This window comes from Acipenser ruthenus, chromosome 25 (assembly GCF_902713425.1).
Source record: "Acipenser ruthenus chromosome 25, fAciRut3.2 maternal haplotype, whole genome shotgun sequence".
NCBI lineage: Eukaryota > Metazoa > Chordata > Actinopteri > Acipenseriformes > Acipenseridae > Acipenser > Acipenser ruthenus.
Genome location: NC_081213.1, coordinates 20,723,355 through 20,748,266, shown reverse-complemented (window position 1 = coordinate 20,748,266; position 24,912 = coordinate 20,723,355). Strand labels below are relative to the sequence as shown.

The window sequence follows — 24,912 nt, the reverse complement described above, 5'->3', positions numbered from 1 at the left end:
ATAAAAATGAACTGCAAGGTGACCAAGAGAAAAGACACCAAACAAATATTTATTTGTTTTTATTTAGCAGACACCTTTATCCAAGGCGACTTACAGAGACTAGGGTGTGTGAACTATGCATCAGCTGCAGAGTCACTTACAATTACGTCTCACCCAAAAGACGGAGCACAAGGAGGTTAAGTGAATTTCTCAGGGTCACACAATGAGTCAGTGGTTGAGGTGGGATTTGAACTGGGGATCTTCTGGTTATAAGCCCTTTTCTTTAACCACTGGACCACACAGCCTCCTATGTAGTAATAAATCCAGGGAAAGGGTAATAAATATAGACTTTAACTGAAGGGTCGCTTCAGCTTTTAAGTCCCACCTCTCTGTGACCATTGGACAAGGGTCAAGTACTGACTAGCAGTGTCTGTTGCTCATTGATGCAAAAGGTACATAATGAGGGCAATAGAGGGAGAAGTCAACCAGTCGTTCTTTAGGGTAGTTACTGTATGCCAGTTGAGTTACCTCAAATCTATACTTTGTTGGGAGAATATATATTGTATTTGTTTATATATTGTTTATTTTATACTTATACTTGGGGATATGTTATATATTTTAAAATATTCATCATTTAATGTATTTATTACCTGATCTAATAGTATAGCCTAGTATTTTTTCTTCTTTCTTGCATGTGTGTTATTTATTTATTGAGTGTGTATGCAGATTGTGTAACTCTTTTCCAATAGTCAAAGAATATGTTAGAAATAGATAAAAGGAAAGATAGCATTTTAGCTTCCCTACAGGTTATGGGACATGGTCCAAGAAAAAGGAATTTTCAAAGAAAAACTTCTCTTCCTTTTAGAGCAAATTCATCTGCTTTTACTGGATTGGTTTCGAGTACACGTTTTAATTCAGATCATCTTTCTAGTGGGTTATTGAATACACATCTAGACAGCTCACAGCGTGCAGAGACAAACTGTCGTACTCCGAGAAGCAAACTAGCGCACCTGACAAAAAAGTGTGGAAAACTCGATTATATAAAAGAGTTCAATCAAACTCAAATAAACAACATTGTACTTGTTTCTACTGGGCATTCGAGACCCAGCATTAAGGTAAGCCTTTTTTTTTTCCTTAAACAAGTTCTTAACAAAGAATGTAGTTGTCAATAGGAGCATGTTTTACAAACACTTTATTAAAAATATATAAATTAAGAGAAGTATGACTGCATTTAAATATAAGTTTTTGGGGACTTATATTCTTTATTATCATTTCAACACTTGGTTCCTTTGCTGTACACATTGATAGAACTACATCCATAACTGCGATTGAATGTTGGAGGAATGTAATTCAATGTGTTTTTCAATATCTTGTAACGTTTCAATTAAATATAACATTCATTAATTATAAATCAAGAGCAATTATATTCAATAGCAAGGCGATTATGACTATTAAGATACATGTATGACTGGACTGTGTTTAATGACGTGGTAAACATAAGCGTGCAACCTGTTACATAAATAAATATTTAAATATGTACCCCTTACAAAGACAAATATTTATCTGCAACTGCTGTGTACACAGCTAGCGTAACTATGTATAAAAAGCACAATGAGTTGAAATGAACTGTATGATGACGTCTTGCAAGTATGTAGTCGGTACTTATTAAGTACATACAGTATAAAAGTAGAAATAAAATCCACTTCCAATTATTAGTTGGTAAATCCCTTTTACAAAGTTTACAAGAGCAAAAGCATAGGTGAAGCATTGTAAAGACCCGCGATGCAGGCCAATCATATTAATAAACGTGGCAAAACAGGGTAAATGCATAGTATAGCCATGGGATAAACATGTGAAAACTGCAAACATTGATACATTTTTATAAGGGATATTACAGCTACACAATAAGATTTCTAAAATAAAAATATATACAATAACAACCCATATAGCCGCTTCAATAAAACTCACATTACAAAACTGCTCATTAATGTTCTGCTTTTTTCAGCCCAAGTTCTTATTCAGGTTTCAGAAAGTTGCTAAATGTGTGGCCATGCTTTGCCTGCTGTACAGGGATCATCATCTTTTGTAAGTAGTACCATTATGTACTATAGAAGTGTGAACACATGCTGTCACATTGTGCCATGTTTGTCATGCAAGTTATTATTATTATTTTTTAAGACATGAATAAAGAAGTAGCCAAGGGAGTTTCCAGAATGTAACCATTTAAACTGAGTAGTTTATATTTTTGAAATATACATAAAATGTACCCATCTCTGCATCTTTGCTATTACTGGTGAATACTTAAAGCTGCAGTGTCCCACAGCGTGTATGAATTATGTATTAGATCATTTAGCTACAGCGATCTCTACGTGATTAGAAAACATGGCTGATAAGCATGCTTGTTTAGTTTCTTCAAAAGTAATAATTTTAGCTTTAGGGTCTGTAAGTACAAAACTACAGTACATGCTGTAGAAAAAGGTTTAGATGACAGACAGTTTCTGCAATATTCTTCTCCCAAACCCACATTTTGGAAATGTTCAACAGCGCTACAAATAGTTATGGAGTTCTGAGAGTCAGAAGATGGAGGGCAGAGGAGAAAAAGAACCCGGGGACAGACCAAGAAATTCTTTTTGATTTGACATCTTTTCGAGCCAAAACCAAAATCCAGGTAAAATGAAACCCAGTTTGAGTCACGTGTCATCTGTACTATACCAACTATTTTATAGTCTTGGCAAACGAGAGAATATGGAACTTTGATATGTCATTCTAAGAACCCATCTCGATTGACTTGAGCATTTTCATAGAGTAGCATCATTAACAATTAATCAAAATAAAAATTGGATTCATGCACTTCTTGAATTTGTATTTTTCAAAACCATTTTTCCCCAAGAGACAATTTAATTAAAATCTTACAATTTCTGCTATCCTTACATAAGCACACAAATACTTAGCATTTTAAGTGTTTCCATTTTGTACACAGCTCAGGGTTTCAGAGACTGTCAAGTGGATTCTTAGCCGCCCACCTCAGGACCGTTCTGAACAGGATGTTCATTTCATTCTCACTGCCCTGCAAGAAATCAGGGGCTTTGGCAATTACTCTGGCACCCGACAGAAGAAGGTTGCAAAGGCAGCTTGGTATGCAAGGTGGGTCTGCCAAAAATAACACAATAAAACATAGTGAAGTAGGGATTTGCCATAACACTGTCAAAACACGGGACTGCACTGACTTGATGTGACCAATTATCAGGAAGCTTAAATCCTTCATTGTTGTTAAATTGTGGCATATACAAGACAACTCCTCAATAATTACATTGTTCATTTCGTTTACTGAAGCTGGCGAGGGCAGTTGTCCAGACAGGCCTACAGAAGTATCACTTTTGAGACTGTTCCTCATGTGCAGTCTTGGATACAGAAGCACCTGCCAGCTGAACACCTCACATCAAAGCCTTGCCTAATACTCCTGTGAATGACTGGGCTTTTCCTGCGAATGACTGGGCTTTTTCTCATTAAACCACAGAACAGCACATTTAAAGAACTGAGCAAAAGTTCTGCACACATCAAATACTAATTATTAATTTTAAAATGATGTATTCACTGTGCATTATTATTCCACGTATTAGCTATGAAGCCCAGCAAGTGATGGTTCAGCAAGGACACATTCCTCATTCCTTCTACATTTGCCTATCTGGATCAGGTAAGCCCTTTAGTAGACTCTTTTAGTAGAGAACAGAATATGCAATTCTTATAAAAAGAATACCTTGTACTTTCATATTGCCTGGTCTTGTCTCAGACTAAATTAGACACCATTCTACAATAAAACCACCTAAATGGTAATAAGGTCTCATAAGGTCACAATAATAAGACTGATATAAGCTTTGTTAAAAGCGATTTACACCAGGTCTTGTAATATGTTGAGTAAATCACTTTAATGTTCATCTGTAAATCCAGTATAATTTAACCAAGTAATAAAATGAGGTGAAGAGGGAAGCCTGCCAGTCGTTTAATGGAACCCTAAAGAATTATTGATTGAGAACAAAAAGAGTGATAAACTTTTCAGACGTCTCATCCTAGTCTTTGAGACTTTCCAAAAGCAATGAAGCAGGTTTCTATAAAGCCTAACTGGGGATGTTTGGCACTGCTAAGTTCACAGTGACAATGAAGCTTCCTGCCAATGAATTGCACATTTTACTACATAAACCTTTCAAGTCATTGTTTTCATTCTGTTATCTTTTAAACACAAACTAAAAATGTATATTATTATTTATTTCTTAGCAGACACCCTTATCCAGGCGACTTACAATTGGTACATTATTTTTACATACAATTACATTTTTTTTTCATACAATTGCCCATTTATACAGTTGGGTTTTTAGTGGAGCAATCTAGGTAAAGTACCTTGCTCAAGGGTACAGCAGCAGTGTCCCCCACCTGGGATTGAACGCACAACTCTCCAGTCAAGAGTCCAGAGCCTATACAAAATTAATCTACAGTAATTAATTGCCGGCTCTCAAATAATATGCGCCGGGTGTGCTGGCAAATATTGTGAATACACGCCGGGTGTCTGTCATTGCTATTGAAGCTGAGGAAGATGAGGAGGAGCTTGAGACGAATGAACTGCTAATAAGTGACAGCGATTGAAGTGACTCTCAGAATTATTAAATAATAATAGAAAACGTAATTTAAGGTAGGCCTACATGTAATGCATATTTGTTTAATGTAGTTATTACGTTATTAAAAGTTTTGATAATTTTAAGCGTGCTGAAAGTAGGCTAGATACAAATCTCTTGATGTATTTTAACGTGTTTTGTTGTATTAACAATGTACAAGTTTGAGATTAAACAATACATTATTTTTGATAGTGATACTTATTGCTTTTATTGTTCATTAAAAAAAACATTTTAGAAGTTTGTATTATTATTATTATTATTATTATTATTATTATTATTATTATTATTATTATTAATAATAAAAAATTCGTATACCGTTTGTTTATTTTCCAACGTTTTGCATACCATAGCCTTGTTAACCAGTGCATATAAAAAGACCGTAATAATACTTTCACTTTATACATGAGGGTGTACAATACAGTGTAATTTTGTTATAAAACAAAACTGTTACTTAGTTCCCACAGACACACAACCTTTTAACAAAGTTGCTGGATTGTTTCAATTGAGTTAGGATGTTGTTACAGGGTGGTGTTCTAGCGTCTTCTCAATGACCGCATGAAGCATGTGAAGGTATATGATCTAATATAAACACCGGGCTCAAATAATCGCTGGTCTCCAATACGCGCCGGGTCTGCTGGTAAATATTGTAAATAAACGCTGGAGGCATTTAATTGAAGTTTTATGGTAATCATAATTCACTGTTCTTATTTCAAAACACGCTCTTTTTAATGCAACACGTGTGGTTTATTCCGCATGGGTTATTTATTTATTTATGTATTTATTTATTTATTTTGCATACTATGTATTTATTATACAGTGAAGCTTCCAGTCTACCAATATACCTGTCTATGTGTATTGTTACTACTTATCCACTGTGGCATATATAAAATGATACATAGAAGATAAATGGTCTCCAAATTCAGAATCCAAGAACCCTAACAGCTTTGAAAACTCCCAGCTATTAGAAAAGCATTATTGCAACTCACACTGTTATATGAACAAAGTCAACAGCAGTCTTGAATGGTTTCATGGTCATCTAACTATATTAGAAACAATCTTCAAATAATGTGTGAATTAAAGTTATGTGAATAGGGCTTTGTTGTTTTGGGAGGGAATACAACAGGCTGTAGCAATATAAATTCTGAATAAAAAGTTGTAGCCTTTGAAATATGAGTGTGAGAGAGAAGAATTATAGAGGGGTGCGTGTTACACTGATGAAATTCCATCAAGAATGTCTACTAAAACGAGGAATAATATTATACATAAGGTTTGCCTCCATAAACATTGCTCACTAATCATATTGAAATTATATTTAGGTCATAGTATAGTATACAGTGTGACTCACTGATAAACATTTAAATTCCCTGCCAGTGATCCAGGGTATTACCGTAGCTGTTTGGGGAGAACTATGGTTCTCTGCTCTGTCAGAGCTACATCCCTGCTTGTGATCATACCTGCCACTCTACTCAGGCAGGGATACAGTCAGAGAGAAGAAAAGACTATGCATGTATTCATTTATTAAGAGTACATCTGCATTTCCAAGCATTCTAAAGAATCTCACTACTGTTCTCCCACCAAGAGGTTCACTTGTGTTGCAGAGCTTGTAATGTCCTGTACCGAGTTTGTCTCCAGGGCAACGGGTTGCATTCATAGAAACAGTCTGCTGTCTGTTTTATACTGCTGTCTGCTAAACTACCCAGGAAAGGCCAGATTTAGGTAAATAATGGCTTATGTGGGCTCATATATACAGACCACACTGGAAGAGGAGTCTGGAGTCGTTGTGTTTATGAGACAGGTTGAGGCCAGCAGGAGCTTGTAAAATTAAAGTCCAATAAATTGACTTTGTGCCAGCTGGAAAGCTATAAAGTTAGATTTGTACCCAGTATAGCAGAAGTACAAAAAAAGCAAGTTTATATACTGTATATATATATATATATATATATATATATATATATATATATATATATATATATATATATATATATATATATATATTTGTTCATGTCAAAAATTGCTACAAAGCTTCACACAGTAAAGAACCGAATATGGATTTTGAAAATGTTGAATTTGAAATAGTAACATCAGAAACAGAGAGAAACTCGTCCGGTTTCGTCTGAGGAACAATGAAGGTTACAAAAGCTGATATTTGCAGCTGCTGTGGTTCTGTGAGAAAGACTTTATTAAACTCTTGATGTATGTTGACAGGCCTACATCCTCAAAGCATACTGAAAGATTTTTTACAAAAATACATCAGCTACAGCAGTAATTTCACAGCATGAAAATGTTATTTGTCTAGATGTAATTACATTAATGACATTTATTACTAAGGTCCCACTGTGACAGAGAATGCTATAGCTTGTGAAGTTTACAGCATAGAGAGCCAAAGCTGTATTGTCAAAAGGGACTGGTAGATTTCTGTCCAAGATGCAGTTTGGTAGGGCATACAGTAGTAAAACATTATGAATATCTTTACCAGTAAAGATTATGAATCAACCATTTAAAATGTTAAATGTGCAACATATTAGTCTATATTATCTAATATTAACTTAACATGCGGTTGGATACTTAATTGTATACTAACTCTTTGATGTTGTAGAAAAACAATGGTAATTTTAAAATAGGGTTTTGATTACAGTTTATCTAAGCCATGTTCTCATCACACAAAAACAATCAACAGTTTAGAATGTCAAAATTGTGGAAAATATTAAACAGTCTAAAGAAGTGGCTAAGTAGGGACACATGCAATGCCTGCAAAGCTTACAAAAATATGTTTTGGATTTATACTTTTTCTACACCCTCACGCTTATTACAATTATTTCTTTATAAAATTGCTTTAAAGTCACACAGACTACTTAGTCACAAAATGTAATGACCAATACAAAGAAAACACAATCTTTTTAAGACACTCATTGCAAGCTTGCATTCAACTTTTGGGTGGAAAAGTCTCCATTCTGTTTCCAATCAGCGTGTAAATGTAGGGAATTATTGGAATCATGGATTTCAGTTCAAAGCAATATCTCAGCAGAAGTCCTTTTGAAATTAGACACTGACCTTGAGTAAACAGGAAGCTTTCCGAGAACCCTTCTCCTCACTCCAAACTCAACTAACACCTTTGACCTAAACAGTTCAACTTCACTAATTTTGCTGGGCAAGTATTTATTTTTTATAGAAATAGACCCCTAGAAGCAGGGCTACAATGTTAAGGTCCTCAATATACTATACTAATTAGGGCCCTTTACTTATATTGGCATTAATTAAACTGCTTCACTTTATAGAAAGTAAGAAAAATGAATGTCAAACTAGTGCATGCTGGTATTTGTAGTTCAGTTTAAAGAAGAGAGACAGGTAAAAAAAAAGTGGCTGAATGCGTTCAGAATAAAAAAAGAAAATAAGAAAAAAAGAAAACTGACAGTGAACCTATCAAAATGCTTTTTTTTTTTTTTTTTTTTTTACCAATCACTAATAAAGCTTTGCTGATGTGGCCATATATTTCAAATACTGCAATGATATAACAATTGCTGCTGACAATGAGAATGTTTTATTGCAGCTATTGTGATCAAAAAGAACAACGAAACAGGCCAGGTAAAGCCAGCATGGTTTCTAAGCAAAGGAGATGCATTTGGGGTATGTTATGTTCCATTATGAATTTTTTAATATGTATGATGTAGCAAAATCGCAAGAGGTAATAGGCAATTAAATAATTTCAGAAAGCTTACATATATTTTCATTTAAAAATAGTGCCTGATTGATACAATACTAAAGAAAGCTCTCAGTTTGCATGTCTTACTTTTACGTTGTCTACTATACTTGTACTCATAGGTCATTTCACCCCAGAAATGTGAAATATCTCTCAACCAACAAGCTGCTTCCTCTAAGGATTGACGCACTTTGACCACAAAGACATTGCTGAGGTGAAATGCTCTAGGAAGTACAAGTGAAGAATTATCTGGAAAGCATGCCAAGAGGTTTTTCTTTAGCCTAGATGGAAATACAAATTTGATGTAAAATGTGCTTCTTTCAAAACTGCACACCTGAGACCTATTTAAGATTTATGGAGTTATTTAATTAGTAAAAAAAAAAAGTAAAGAATGCTCAATAGGAGTATTAATGCCTGCCCTATGCAATTTTGAAATTTTGTATTTAAAAAAAAAAAAAAAAAAAAAAAAACTATATAAAAAATAATAATTACAGGTAGAGGAGCGAGATGGCAGAAAAAATTCAAACCAATTTTTTTTTTTTTTTTACCAATTTTGTATTTGTATTTGTATGTTTGGTTTCATGTAAACATAACATGTGTGGCTTTATGTTAATCTTAATAAAGAATATCCTTTTAAATCACATAGGATAAAGAAATTCTAAATAGTGACCGGTGGCCTTCCTCTGTCATCATCCAGGAACCAGCAGAGTTTCTCTGTCTGGACAGAGAGGTAAGGAATACAGAAAACACAGTTACCTATTTGAAATATATATATTGTCTTATTATATTATAATAATAATAATAATAATAATAATAATAATAATAATAATAATAATAATAATAATATTATTATTATTATTATTATTATTATTATTATTATTATTATTATTATTATTATAAAATGAAAGAACCTTATACCACATTTTATGACTAGCAAATACCAAGGATTACTTAAATACAAAGGAAAAGGCCACTACAGTACTTAATCAATTTAACAATTATTATTACGTGTAACCTACAACAAAAGCGAGGTCTACTTTGTTTAAAAATCTCTTTGGGGTATATATTAATCTCAGTATAATTACCACTTTAGTTCAAGACAGGAGGCCTATTTGATGCATCCTCTAACATTAAAGGGTTTTAGATGCCTCAATTATAGCTATCTATAAAACTTGATGTACAGTATGTTAGTCAATGGTTTTCCTCTACAGGATTTTGCACATATTTTTCTACCTGGAGGAAGAAAGAAGCAAGGTGATCCAGAGCAAATTATGTTTCTCAGGTAGGACCAATTAGCATTATAAACACCATTGATAATCTCAGCCAGTCAGTTTCTGAAAAGGGCTTTAAGCACAAAAAAGTGGCTAGCAATTTCTCTCCAATAATCTAGGGAGACTACTGCAGTAGTAAATGCCTGTTGCTTCATGCATTTTTGCTTAGATCAGCTGTCTTTAATATTACTCCGAGATGTGCATGGTTACTTGTTGTGTGTTATGGTTATGTGCATGGTTAATTATTGTATGTATGACTCCTAGTACAAAGCGTAACGTCACTCGTTTCTTCTATAAAGTGAACTCAAGTTTTTAAAAGGCTGGCCCCTTCAACTCTTGGAGGACAATCCAGGGAAATGTATTGTAAAACACTTCAGGTTAGTAAACATTATTTTTATAATCTGGTTGTGTGTTTCTAGCTAAATGGAACTGCTGAAAAAGAACAACTGAAACAGTTAATCTCTGACAAACACAAGATACACATTTCAAAAGATATGGTCAGAATGAACCAAAAAGCTACAGTCATTCACTAGAATGCAGGTTGCAACAGAAAAAGTCCCACCTTCAGCAATGATGTGGTGACCTGCCAGTACTCTGCCTATTAATCAATAGCTACTTGCTCTGTATAACAGAACTGGCTAAAAACGTTATTGAATCCATGAAAAAAACAATGTAAAGAAATGTGCAATTTAGTATTGCTGATAATATATTAAAATAGTTATGGTTGCATGTAGATCAAATCAAGAAACTGTAGAAGACAGATTACTTATCCGTGTAACAAACCTACCAGGCAGTTTCACAGAATGAGTATGTGGGCAAAATAATATTTAATTTCAAACTTTCGCTTATTTTTTTTTTATTGTTATCGATGTTTGCTGCTTTGTTACAATTTAACTGTGCTTGACAATATCTTAAATGCATTTATTTATATTTAGCTGTGCTTTTCCCTGCAGAAGAGGCGCTGTCATTTTACAGACCAGTAGCATAAATGATTGGATCTACATTGTCAGATCTGTAAGTGATATGTGTTGGTTTTATACATGCAACATGCACTTTGGAATACGTGGATAGCAGTTTATAAGCTTTTTTTTTCTTTTACTGAAATGTAGTGAAGTTTTATGGAGAAGTATGATGAAGCATGCTAAAAACATAGCATAGTGAATGTAAAGTATAAGCAAGGTAACTGCAGTGCAATCTATACTGGTAAACCTTTGGTGGTTTGTATTGCTTATAAAGTATTGCAAAACGCCATTAAAAGCTATTTTTACTTGCTAAGAAACAGATGTTTCGCTGCTCCTTCACATGGCCGTGAGTTAAGTGAAGAGTCTACTACCTTTAGGTAATATAGTATAAACTTGGTGTTAAGTGGGGCAGTCTCCTAAAAGTTATTTAACAGGTTCATTTTGATGAATTACAATAAGGACAACACTGGTCAAGGTCACTCGCTGTTTGAATATTTTCCTTTTTAATGTGATCAGAATCATGTCTTTATCAACTTCCAAAGGACAGTGTATGCCCTCCATACCCATCCACACAGAATATATAGCCTTAAATTTCATTATATTTTTTAGTGCTGCATTTTGTCCTTCTTATATTGACGCATTCATACTGTCTGTCTCTCTTTCCTCACAATGCTTTTCAGGGTAGCTGCTCAGTAATGAAAGTTTTTAAAATGGATCACGGTGTTGAAGCCATCTTTCCAGCCAAGAGAAAAAAACAATCCAGTAGTAAGTTGTCCTTGCAAATCATTGCTAACGGTCTGTAAGAAATGTATTCGTTTTGAACCACATCTACAGAAATACTGTGTGTAACACACTTCTATGAAAGAGTTACTCTGTTTGTGTGACCTTTACTATCACATAGGAAAAGATCCTTGGAAACCAATTGCACTTGGTGGTTTTTGTTTTTCAAGGAACACTTGCATCACACATAAAAAGTCAGTAAGCATGGTTTGCAATGCTTACTAGCTGTGTTAGTTATGACATTTCAAATACAGTGTCATCACTAAATACTGCATTATTTATATCCATTGTGGTAAAATCCAACATGAAGACTGTATCAGAATTATTGGTTTGTGCTGGCTTTGGGTATTCTTAATAAAATACTGGAGTTTGTAGAGTTCATTATCAATGGTCTTTCATAAAAGCTACACTTGTTTGAATTACTTCCCTAAAAAAGGCAGAGAATATTAACAGTATCTTGCGAGAAAGTTATGTTAGGGTCACCTTGCCTGAGCCAACAGTCCCGTTTCTCCCATTGGCCTTAAATAGGTTGAGATCTGAGGGAGATTTGAATGTATATTTTCTTCAGGAAAGAAAATAAGGTACTAGACAGAATTAAACCAAACCAACTTGCTTCTAGTGAAGACCCGGGATGTAGTCACAGAAGGGTAGATCGAGTCCTTACTTTTATGGTTTTGTGGTGTTTTTTTATTTTTATTTTTTTAAGTTTTCCAGGCTGCTTCTACCTTAGTACATCCCGGGACTCCCACGGAAGGTCATGAACACGAGAAGATCATCCTGGACAAACACCCTACAAAGACACAGCAAAAGAAGAGGACCGTGAGGCACGATGAAGGAAAGGAGAACGCTCCCTCTGTGTCTCACAGAACAGGACTGGTTGACTTTAATCCACAACGCACAGTGAATGGATCCAGTAGCCCAGAGAACCAAGTCTGGGGAGTGACAGAGGACAGCGAATGTGGACTGAGAGAAAGACACCCAAACACAATAGTGCTGGAGACCAAGATGGATGATAAATCTAGCAAGGTCAATAAATTACCCTCTCCTATGAAGTCTGCCTACCTCAGGGCAAGGCTGGTCGTTCCTTCACCGGTTTCAGAAAAACTAGAGGCTGAGAAGGATAAAACAGGTAAAAGGCTATTATGGAAGACTATTGTTGATGGTGTCTCCTAAATAGTTTGCATTGATAGATTACCTTTATTGATATGGTTTTTATTCCCTACTAGATGAAATGAATCTATCCAAAACCACAATAACGAAGCCTGCATTCATAATGATAGACACACTGGTAAAAGGATCAGTCTTTGTAAGTATTGTATAGCATACTGATTTTCTACTCCCTTTGAAGTGCATTAGAAAAGGATGTCAAACTGATAGGGCTGTAAAAAAAAAAGCTTGTTGCTTCTATGCAAGACAAAATGTCATGATTTTGCATAAACCACATGTACAGTAAATATGCAGAATCAAAAAATGCTCAAACAAATACTCAACAATCCTATTTTTTATTTATACCAGATTTTACTTATGCAAGACAGAAGTTCTCATTAATGACAGAACTCACAACTGGAAATTCCCCAGTGATGTTTATACTAATGTGCCCTTAAAATGGAAACATGCCTTTTATACATTTATAGAATACATTTCTTTGTCACATAATGGTAATTTACCAAATTATGTTTTGTTTGTTTTTAAAGGGACTATCTGACTTTTTGTTCAGTGACCAGCCAAGTTGCTATATAATTAGCAATGGGGCAGAGTGCCTGCAAATCTCTAAGAAGTTTTACCTGGACAATGCATCCCAGGATGTTCTTGACAAGCTCAGGCAGCAGGTATGCAATCATTCTTACAGCGACACAGCAAAACAAAATGGTACAATAAAGATGCCAAGTGGCCAAAGTACAGTGAGAGCAAACAGACTTGGCAAGTCTTGAGCTGAAACCTTGTGAATAGGGCCTGTTGTTTTCCGATTTGATACACATCAATATTGTATGATTCTCTTGATTGTTTCACTATGATCATTGTCCAATAAAAAAATACTATTTTGTAGTCACTGATAAACACTAAATATTCACAAGTAAAATTCAGTTGAAATAAAAGTAGTCTTTATGAAAAAAAAAAACAGCGGTGTTGATTTTAGGACAGGAAATAAAATAAAAAAAATACTTTATAGCCCTGCTATTCAAACAAGACTTGTTGCCAAGGCATTTCAGGTTTGCTGCAAAGATATTAGGAAGGGTTTGTGTGCTGGTGTCTTGGGCAAAGAAAAAAAGTCTTTAAAAGAAATACAACCTTTATTGTGTGAACAGAGTCTCACTTTGTTGACATAAACATTCATGGGATTTTTTTAGCAGCAGAGTTGATTTGACTTTGAAAGATCAACATGACATTGTGTGAATGGTTTTCCCGTCAGGGCAAATCCAACCTGGAAGTTTCACTGTGTTAATATGTAGTTGGTTACAGAAAAACTACAAGTATTTTGTGTTCTCTGTCAGAGAGCCAATACACACAGGCCTGCTTTTTCATTATTGTTGTCACAGGGCACAGAGGGAGGTGAGTTTTAAATAACAAAGAAGCAAGTCTGAGGCATAGAAATATATGGTACAGATTTGAAAAAATTTAAAATGAGGGACAGGTTCCTTTTTCTCGCTCTAGTCAAAAATGTGCAACTAATCAAGGCAACAGTTTTATATATATATATATATATATATATATATATATATATATATATATATATATATATATATATATATATATATATAGATATATATATATTCAAGAAAACCTATAATGTTGGAGAACATGGATGAGCTTGGGTCACAGTTTGCGAAGCACTCAGAATTACAAGCTTACACCCTGTTTCTTTCTGAAAGGAGATTAACAGGGGAGGTAGAAAGCTGTTGTGTTCTGTCCTACAACGGAGATAAGCAAAGCAGAAGACACAAAGTCTGGGAATGCAGTGTTTCTGAAATACCTAAGCAAAACCAATCTGTATGCATAGTGGGAGCAATCGTGGTTTGGGCTGAGGATAAGTAAGGTACTTACAAACCATAAAATTCATGCAAGAGCAAACAGCTAGAAAGGTTATCAGATTTCAGTTAGGCACACGATACTAGTATTTTAGACACTGCACAATAACATAGAAGGGGTTAACAGGGCGCTGTCTCGGGCTGACTGGAGCACGAAGGAAACTGAATTTGAATTTGCTGTATAAATGTATTATGTTGGAATTCTTCTCTTCTGTGCTTGGAAGCGTTCCCTGTATGCATCAATAAACGAGTGGTTTTGATTTGAAGACAAAGACTCTTCTTTTTTTTCTTCTTATACCAACCTGAAGGCTTCACAAAAACACTTCGATAACCATTCACAAAGGAAATATTATTTAATTTCAAAAAGAGATTTAAAAATCTTATATCCTATATCTGTATTGGTTAATTTAGTATGTGTCATCTTAAAAGATCCCTCTGTTTATACATTAACAGCAACATCCTTATCCTGGTGAAAAGGAGCTCTTGGAGCGACTCCAGAAAGAGATGCAGTGGCAGACTTTCCGTAAACTAGCCATCTGCAGCACACTCCAGAGGATCGAGCGAAAACAAAACCAGAGACAGCATGGACTTCCACCAGACCGCAGTAAAAACTGAATCTTTCTAATAAATACCACACGTGGTATGTCATGGTAAAAAACTATAGCCATGCACAGTAAAGCATTTCAAAGAACAGTAATTGCATAGCACAAGACTGATGTCACTTTTCTTTGTTACGGAATGTAACGTTATCAGACAAATGTCATGAATGATATGAATTGGATGCTGAAGTTAGTAAACCCTTGTATGAAAGTGCTGCTCTTTTTCAGTTTTAATTGTTCCCCTGCTGATATGTAATGTCAAAATACATACATAAATTATTTCTTTAACATTCCAGTTATAACAAGTTATAGCAAATAAAACCTTTCTGTGACCCATTCAAACAAAGAAAATATTATGTGAAACTATGTAAAATCATACTGTTTTCTGCTTTGTAACTGTATAATTCAACTGATCACTCTCTCTCCTAAACCATAATTGAAGGGGGGGGGGGGGGGGCACACACACTTATACCCCTTCTCCACTGGCACATCCAACCCATGAGGGCTCGGTACAGTACGGGTACTTCTCCACTGGCTGCTTATTGAGCCGAGCGAGAACCAAACCGTGGAACTTCAGCCTCACAAAACATCTGAATCCGGCTGTGAGCTGAGCCGAGCCAGGGTTAAGGATTTTCATCATTACGTTGCGTCCGTCAGTACACTCCACAAAGCCTTGGGATGCTGAGGAAGTGCAGACACTAGTTTCTCCGTGGGCAAAAAGAAGTGTTCAGAAAGATTTGGAGTCGTGCGTCAGAAATGAGAATGTTTATGCCCGAATTTCTGACGATTTGAAGCAAATGGACATAAACCGCGGGTACGGTACACTTAACTCACACACCCAAAAACACAAAATTCTACCAAATTTCTCATCTTTGAATTACTATATTTTTATAAACAAAAAAATGCAGGAAAATAAAACAATTCTAAACGTATTTACAAAAATACAGTAAAACAAAATACAGCTGTACCATACATATAAAATACAGCTCTACCATACATACAACTACGGCTCTCATTACATTCGCGCAGCTTCTTTTTTATTTTATTTATTTCTTTTAAGCATCCAAACAATAACCAACTCTAGAAAAAAATACAACTATCCTTAAAACGGGATATCTTTGGCAAATAGTATTTTTAAAATCTTTTTTCCACCTTCAACAGAACTAATTGAACTTTATTAAATCCATATGATCAGTAACATTGTGGATGATAAAGAAATTCTTCAATATATTTACAAAATACAGCGATACAAGATACAGCTGTAGCGTTGGTCTATTAATTTTTGAACACCATTTGTTTGCGCACCTTTTGGCAATAATAACAACTCTGTGACGTCAGCAGCACGGCTCGGCTCTGCAGTGGAAAAACAACCCAGTGGAGAAGAGGTAATATAGTATATTTGTGGGCCACTGTTGTAATCTGATTAAAAACACCTGAACTACAGTGAGAATATACAAATGCAGCCCAACTGCATTCAAATCAACTGCCAAAACAAAACACGCACACATTTCTTTTAAACCCTGACCTTTTAAAATGTAAGCCATTGTTTTTAATCTTTGTAATAACATACCCAAGATACAGAAGAACATGTTGGACTCAACATAAACAGTTACAGGAATTAGACAATCTTGTGATATCCGTTTTGGTTCCCTTGGGCAATAATGTTTGACAATTACAATGAAATTGAAAAATTGAATAAAAATTTTAATCTAACCTATCGTAGCTCCATTAGTCACACTGATAATCTGAAATCTTGCCCATTATCTTATCCTGGAAACCATACATTATATATATATATTTTTTATTCTTCAGTCTTTGTTTTTTCAGCAGGTTCCTTATTTTTAATGTCCTCTGTAATCTTGTTGAAAGACAATGAAGTTCGTTTCAGAAAATAAACAGCTGCATGGAGCCCGCCAACATTCACCCAGACAGTGTGAGACTTTTGCCAAAGGTGTCCCATTGTAGACAGAGTCTAAGAGAAAACAGACATAACACTTATTGTTCACAAAATGAATACTGCTTAATATACTGTACTTTTTCACAGCTTTGCATAATTTCATGTTTTTCCCCCAGTTAATCTATGGTAGCCAAGTCTACCTCTTCTCAAACACTACACCTTTACCTTTAATCTGCAGTTTATATAACCTTGCACATGAAGTCATTACCTCAAATCTTATAAGGTTTTGAAATATCTCCAGCAGCTTTGCAAAATAAAAAAAAAAGTGGCAAAGACCGATTTACATGATAATGAGTATATGAGAATACATCTAGTTTTGATTCTGAAAAATACCTGGTAATTTCAGTCTTGTATAATGCAGGGGGTGTTATGACTATGGGGGGAGTGTATACTACTATACTGTAATATGTTCAGTCAACCCTAGATGGGGATTCCCTATATTAGTCACCACTGATATGTAGAACACTTTGCAAATAACAAGTTACCTTAGCAAAACATTTCTTGTCCTGAGTTAGCAGCACCGCCTTTCCTATCTCTGGTCTGCAGACACGGCCCATTTCCTTCAAACAAGAGGGATACAGGTCCCAGTTCTTCTTCCTAGAACCTATTCTTGAGTAACAAAAAGCGAATGGACTAATTAGATTGCATGACTGTGTGTGTGTGGTGGAGGAGCCGTTAAAATGTGTGTGACAGTTTTTTGAGTGAGATACAGTACCTGCCTACAGTGTGAGATTGGAAGCCAGCTACAGTTGTTTCTGATTAATAAATTGAAGACTGAATGACACTCACCTTGTCAGCAACTTTATTGTTGGCACCACAAAGAAAAGGCACGGCGGTACATTATATTCACATAATTATTGTTTTGAGATTTAGCTTTTATTAGGGAGCTCCCCTAAATCCCTTGTTTAGAAAGATACAGGGTATTAAAACTTATGACAGGGTAGCCACCTATTGGTTATGCTGATACAATTACAATTACACCGAGTATATATTTACTGAAACAAAGTCGAATGATTATAGGTATACATACTGTATAATATATGCAAGTTAAAAAGGCAACTAGGGGGGCTCCCGAGTGGCGCATCCAGTAAAGGCGCTCCACGTGAGTGCAGGATGCGCTCTATAGCCTGCAAGTCGCGAGTTCGAATCCAGGCTATTCCTTTGCCGATCGAGGACGGGAGCTCCCAAGGGGCGGCGCACAATTGGCCGAGCGTCGCCCGGGGGGAGGGAGGGTTAGGTCGGTCAGGGTGTCCTCGGCTCACCGCGCACCAGCGACCCTTGTAGTCTGGCCGGGCGCCTGCGGGCTTGCCTGTAGCTGCCCGAGAGCTGCGTTGTCCTCCGACGCTGTAGCTCTTGGGTGGCTACATGGTGAGTCTGCAGTGTGAAAAAAAGCGGTCGGCTTGACAACACACGCTTCGGAGGACAGCGTGTGTTCATCTTCGCCCTCCCGAGTCAGCGCAGGGGTGGTAGCGGTGAGCCGACCGTAATAAATAATTGGCCATTCCAAATTGGGAGAAAATAATAAAAATAATCGGCAATGACTAAATTTAAAAAAAAAAAAAAAAAAAAAGGCAACTAGAAACAATAATAAAACAATATTAAAGATGATTTTTGCTGCATGTGTCTACTATTTTGCATGATGAACAGAAACAATGGATGGCATTGCATTTAAATATATTAAAACACAGTAGAATTATCTTTTGACATAACAGGCAATACAAGGTGCAACTAAAAAAATAAAACACACAAAAGCACTGGCATACCTTTTTCCAAATGGCATATCTGTTACGATGATATCAGCAGAGCCAGTCCTGATAGGAAGTTTACATAGGTCCCATTGTACAGTGTCTATAGGAAGACCATAAGCTGTACTAGAAGGTAAAGGAAATACATTGTCAAAACCCTACAACGTGTTAAAAGTCAAAAAAGCTAAATACCATACAATTGAAATGCCAATCAAGCTTTTTCATACACACTTTGTTTTATTGTTAAAATATTCTGCAGCACACAGCCCCTTAGTTTTCTGCATCCTTTGAGCTTTCACACAACTTCAGGTACATAATAAAGTCATAAAATACCTGGAACAACTCAAAAAAAAAAGTTTCATAATAAAAACAAATGAAAAAAGTGAAGGTTTTAGGAAAGCTCTGGGATGGAAATAAGATTCCTACTGCATAGCAGTTTCAGCCATTCCAGGTTTTACTATGAGTTTAATTAGCCACAGTGTATAGGTAACAAGTTCAGGCGAGTCAATAAACTCGTAGTAAAACCAGGAATGGATCCAACTGCTATGCAACTGGAGTCTTTCCCATCCCTGCACCTGTAAGTACGACAAAGAATGTTAGACTCAGATTCACATAGTATGACGGAAACCACACTTCAAACAGTCACCTCAATTTCATAATCTCAAAAGCAGAACCAGAAATAAAACAAAGTGCATTGTTTTACCTTCCTTTGTTATGCCTTTTATTGTGTATGTGATTGATGTTATTGATTGTCCGGTTTATCGCTAGTTCATTGTTATCCCCAGCCATGTAGTAAGAACACGGCCACTCCATAGCTCCCTAATAAAGAGATAATCAATTTAATAAATCACACATCAGTTTTAACTTAAATAAAATAAATTAAATTAAAACAAAAACATGCCATAGTGCAGATTTTTTTTTATATAACACTTTAAATATTAAACATATTAAACCCTTTACTAAGCAGTTTTCAAGAAACTCGGATAAATTTGTACTGGGAAAAAAAAACAAAACTTTACATTCAATTATTCTTTCAGAATTCATGCAAGAATTTCATTTTGAATTAGCTAACAAATGTACAATTAGTACCACATTACCAAAATAAATAATAAATAATCAGGTATAAAACAAACACTCATTTCAAAATAAGTGATTTGGCTTGGCAACAGGCGATTGTCGTTATAGACCCCTGTGATACCTTTTTATCCAAACTGTAGTGGGTAATGTCATCACAGAATAGGAGGATTTGGAATCTCAATGTGAATGGAAGAAAGAAAGATTCCATTTGTAATATACAGCTGTACGCATTTAGCAGTCATTACATTTAGCTTATAAACAAACAGACACTGTAAATTAGTTCAAATTAATGGGACACAAAGAGAGTTTACTGTAGAAAGAAAGATATTGGATAAAGTACAAATAAATCTTACTTCTAAAGGTATAGCTCCAGTTCCACACATGGGATCAATTATAATATCTGATGGCTGGGGTTTACAGAGCCTGTATTACAGAAAAAGATGTATTTTAATTATAAAAACTTTGTATGATTGTTGCTTAAGAATTTACAAGTTGTGAAATGGAAGAGGCTAACCACACTCTGGCTACAGTCCTTGTATTATGCAAGATTCCAGCAAAGCACCTGGCAATGTACCCAAATACAGACGTATAGCACCATCTATCTTGAGACCCACTGTAGGCTTATGGTCCAAACTGCTGTGCACGAAACACAACCCATTATGACTAAAACTGGTGGGAAACAAAGACTGCATCATGGGTAACAAAGGTGAACTCATTTGTATTTAGAAATGTCCTTTTATGGTTAAATACACTGACTAAACTGCAGCACACTGAATGAAAGTGTCAGGCAAATTAAGACAGTAATGAACATCTTCCATTATCTAAACATTTTCCAACTCCATTAAATAAAAGTAAACACAAGAAAGTTCAAATGACTACGCCTGTGGTTCTTGAAACATCGTTCGTTTCGCCCGAGACCCCTTCTCTTACCTGAGCATTCCATAAGCAAGCGTGGATCGCAGGGTGGTCGGTCCGAAGTGGGTGATATTTCTTTTGTGAAGACTCTCCTCAGTAAGTGCTATAGCAACCACTACCTCACTGTTATGAATGTTTAGCAAAACCTGAATGAAAGCACAATAAAAGCACAAACAAAAGGGGAGTTATGCACTTTGAATAAACTCTTTAAACTGCAGTCATCTTTTAACACTTATAAGACATGCGCTGCCCTGTCAAAGCACCCCAGTAGTTTGGCAATATGACACAGCTATAACAGCATTGACTTGATTAAAGTCTGGAATATGTTGGACCGTGGACCATGTTGTACATTAGATACAGGACTGAGCCCTGGATTGATCATCTCAGTTGTACCTACTGAAGCTAAACTGATATTATGCAACTGGAAGCATCAGAACCAGGCGCATCAGTGAGTGTTCAGGCAGTGTACACTTCTAAATGTTTGCACAGCTGGATAACCTGTATTACCGGTACAGTAATTTGCAAATGAAGAATGCCTGAGACCTGACAATATAAAGAAAACATTCATACCTCAATGTCAAATTTAGTCATATCTGGCTTCCACAGAAAGAAGTCTTGGACAGCTCCTCCGAAGTCTCTTGCTGCTTCATTTGAGGTGAAGTTGTGTTTTTCACCTGCCCTGTTGCAGGTTACACGGAACTTGAGCAGCTTTGATGCCTCTTGTCCATCTGGCAAGTCACAATCATTCTCACATGTGGCTGGTACATCTTCATCAGAGGCAGCGGTAGCTGTACCAGGCAATCTCCCTTCCTCAATTTGGAGGGTGTCACAAGATATACTCGGTGCTTTATCTTTATCTCCCCCATCACTACAACATTCTGTTTTTTTATTTGATTCCAGTGGAAGACCTTCCAGTGTTTTTGTTGATGTGTCAACAGTATCTGCAGTACTGTGCTTTTCAGAATGAGGTTGTTCACTATAGTTTTCTGCATTGGCTTTTTTAGCATTTTCCTTGGGTGTAGATTTTTTATTAACAACTTTTCGCCAGGATCTCTTTTTCTTCAAAGAGTTGTTAATTTTCCACACCTCAAGCGGGTTCGACCACGGAAGCTTTTCAGCAAGCAGCTGGAAATCCTGTAATGTTTCTTCCTGTTATAAGTGAAAAAAAAAAAAAAAAGAAAATTATATATATATATATATATATATATATATATATATTGTACAGTTGCTAGAAAAGGGAGTCATGTCATTATGATTGATTTATCTTACTAAGTTATATAAAAATGGTCTATCAGGATCTTCATGTTCATTTAAAGTTCACTAATTTCAGATAAATTACATAGTGGCTTTATAATTGGGTCTGAGTTAGAGAACACCAAACCGCAAAGCATGTGTTCTCCTTACTGTACCATATATACAACCAAACCTGTTAATGCAACACAAAACACTGCATCCACTTGGAAGCTTATAGCCACACATGTTTACAGATGTCAAGCCTATGATGTAATAATACATCAAACAAAGCTTACCTTGGTGTCTTTAAACTGGTAATCTGAAAACTCCTGAACCACCACAAATAAATTATCCACTGACTTCAGACAATGAACCTGTGCAAAAAAAAAAGAAGATATATTTAGAAAAATGTATAATATAACCAGAATAAAAGTAATTATGACTATGCATAGCTGAGAAATAATATCTCGATAGATTCTCAAACTGAAATCATTAATTTAAGTTTAACACGGTGATATATGCTGATTGTACATGAATACCAAGTGGAATGTTAAGAATCAGATTTGTAGCTGGATCCTAATGTTTAAAAAAGGTTCAATAAAACATAAAAGTATTTGGAAAATATAAAAAATGTATTATTAGTTATGTCAAACAGATATACACTTAGTAATATGCAATCATAACGGCACACAAAACCCATCATGACCAGGCACACACCTGTGGCAGATTTTTGGAGTTTATTTCGAAGTATATTCTTCCACGGTCTTTGCTGATTGTAGATTCTGCGCACAGCTTTTCCTTCACTTCTTCTGCAGCGGTGTGCTCAAATCCAGTCGGCACAGTTGCCCCAATTTTAACAGTTATTGAGTCCCCGACAGGTTGGTCGTCTGCGTTTGTCCCTGAGGTATCTACGACCAGTACTTCACGGCCTGTCTCTCGGCTTTTCTGAGACAAGTGTCCACTGCATTCTTTATTTGCTTCTGACATGCTTCAAGTTTCCTAAAATAATAATAATAATAATAATAATAATAATAATAATAATAATAATAAAGCATGATCTTTGCATGAAAGCGTCAAAGTTATAATACTAATAGTTTGCAAATAATCCACTCACCACCCAGATTACTTGTAATGAACTCTAATATAATATGAAGTCAGGGATAATGTCTGCGGGAGTTCCCCAAGTATATTGCTGCATTATACAGTATAGTATAGACAACTAGAATATCCAACATGTTCATGTAGTTACTTATTGTTCGATTATTATTATGTTTAAATAACTGCAGTAGTTTGAAAAAAAATAAATAATAATTACTTTAGACCATGCTACCACCCGATAAAGTCAGCGTGCCTTCTCAGCGCAGCTTCCTGGAGTGTGAAACAATTACTTCCGGTAATAACAACAAAAAATATATATACAGAGAATTACCATTATTATTTTAATTTTGGTGCATATGTAGAAATTACTTTATCGGTATTTATTGCTTTAAACACAAAGTTACTGATTAAAATTATTTTTTTATTTTGTTTATACCGGAAGCAAGTGTTCTCTATGCAGTATATGAAATAGAACGCTAGAGGGAGTACACGACCACTTAATAATGTCGCAACACGTTATCACGAAGTGTCCCACTCGGTGACTTTACTTTTTGGTTGGGACAGATTAAGGTGGTTTGTGATATCTAAAGCTTGAAAACTCAAAATCCAGTGCAAATAACATCTGTTTATAAGGTCATTCTAACACCAAAAGCAAACAATAATAAAACTGGGACAATTTTGTATAAAAAGTAGGCAACTCCTAACTGCTCTGTGATCTGAAACAGGTTGGATACATTCTACATTTCAAAGGTCATTTCTGCGTCTGAATCACAGTGTGTAATGTGTGTAACTCTAACACTAAGAATGCATTTAATGCAAGGCTGTCTTCAAGTGTAATCTCTAATTGACGCATATCATTGGTCATTTATATCTAAATGTCTTTTTAGATCAGTAGTAATATATTATTTGAAACATTTCAAATACATACAGTATTTATCAGATTTTCTGAAATGGTTTATCATAAATGGAGTCCAAACAGTGCTATCTAGTGCAGGTTTTAAATATACATTCATAAATTCCACCATGCTGTTTTGTTTTGTTTTTCTATCAAGGAACCTAGCACAAAGTTCAGAGTTTATTCCAGCTCATTTCTCCACATGAAAGCACATTCATCTATTAAACATTCACTAAGAGCAGTTTCCTGCATTGGGGATTGCACTGGGAGGATGAGAACCAGGAATCTAAGCTTAAGGTTCAGCCAGAGCTGTAATGCGTGTCCTGAAAGAGCATGGGTTTCTGAAGCAGAAGTAATGGAAGATTGAACTAAAAAGTCACCTGCATGTTTGGTTGCAGTGTTTACATTACTTGTTTTACCCAATAACTGTAAACTGTGCAAGTATTCTTTATAAATCATTATATAATTAATGCAGGAATCACATTTTCACCCAGCACTATTCATATGTGCTTTGTTCATGTATATTACACAATGTGTCAATGAATGGACAACTGAGCTAAAAACTGGTATTAATCCCTGATAACCTGCCTCATCACCAGAACCTGCAAATAATATCCCCATGTACCACTAGGAGAACAAAGGGGATGTAAATAACGGTTTTACAGGAAGTCATAAAAGTAATTTGTCTCTGGCTCATTATCTCCCACTCAAAAAAAACAAAAAAATCCATAAATTCTGGCAATTACTATTCAGTAACAATTATAGTATCTCACAATTGTTGATGTGTATCCCCTTTAATCACATTTTTGAAATTTATTCTTTAGAAAATTTAAAACAGTTTGTGTGAACTCTATGGAGTTTGAGAAGTTCCCCTGCCATAACTTTGAAAAAATAAAACATATATGCATTATAAAATTGATACATGCTGTAGCTAGGGAATTTAACAAGCTACAAGTGACTGAAGGGGATATGCAACCAGCTTGTTTTTCAAACCAGTGGTCTTATTGACCA

General features: G+C 35.4%; 2 protein-coding genes across 4 annotated transcripts; one reads left to right on the top strand and one right to left on the bottom strand.

The window, feature by feature from the left end:
• The first annotated feature begins 69 nt into the window (after positions 1 to 69).
• LOC117413909 (uncharacterized) lies at positions 70 to 16,342 on the top strand. Of its 2 annotated transcripts, none has more exons than XM_034023363.3 (15): positions 70 to 1,094; positions 1,985 to 2,064; positions 2,524 to 2,647; positions 2,960 to 3,123; positions 3,600 to 3,673; positions 8,194 to 8,270; positions 8,990 to 9,073; positions 9,555 to 9,625; positions 9,914 to 9,991; positions 10,568 to 10,628; positions 11,257 to 11,341; positions 12,063 to 12,485; positions 12,583 to 12,662; positions 13,051 to 13,185; positions 14,836 to 16,342. In XM_034023363.3, exons 1-15 carry the CDS (start codon positions 738 to 740, stop codon positions 14,995 to 14,997), a joined length of 2,055 nt encoding a protein of 684 aa, XP_033879254.3. In that variant the 5' UTR covers positions 70 to 737; the 3' UTR covers positions 14,998 to 16,342. The 2 variants fall into 2 exon arrangements, with proteins under 2 accessions (XP_033879254.3, XP_033879253.3); XM_034023362.3 differs by having other exon boundaries at positions 10,550 to 10,628.
• A 146-nt stretch (positions 16,343 to 16,488) lies between these two features.
• LOC117413795 (tRNA (guanine(6)-N2)-methyltransferase THUMP3-like) lies at positions 16,489 to 23,320 on the bottom strand. Of its 2 annotated transcripts, none has more exons than XM_034023122.3 (10): positions 23,224 to 23,320; positions 22,626 to 22,907; positions 22,205 to 22,282; positions 21,246 to 21,824; positions 20,691 to 20,821; positions 20,114 to 20,183; positions 19,387 to 19,502; positions 18,702 to 18,809; positions 17,424 to 17,547; positions 16,489 to 16,953 (listed from the first exon to the last, which is right to left on the bottom strand). In XM_034023122.3, the coding sequence occupies exons 2-10, from the start codon at positions 22,893 to 22,895 to the stop codon at positions 16,783 to 16,785; spliced, it is 1,647 nt and encodes a 548-aa protein (XP_033879013.3). In that variant the 5' UTR covers positions 22,896 to 22,907; positions 23,224 to 23,320; the 3' UTR covers positions 16,489 to 16,782. The 2 variants fall into 2 exon arrangements, with proteins under 2 accessions (XP_033879013.3, XP_033879015.3); XM_034023124.3 differs by lacking the exon at positions 23,224 to 23,320 and adding an exon at positions 23,023 to 23,190.
• Between the last annotated feature and the right edge of the window lie 1,592 nt (positions 23,321 to 24,912).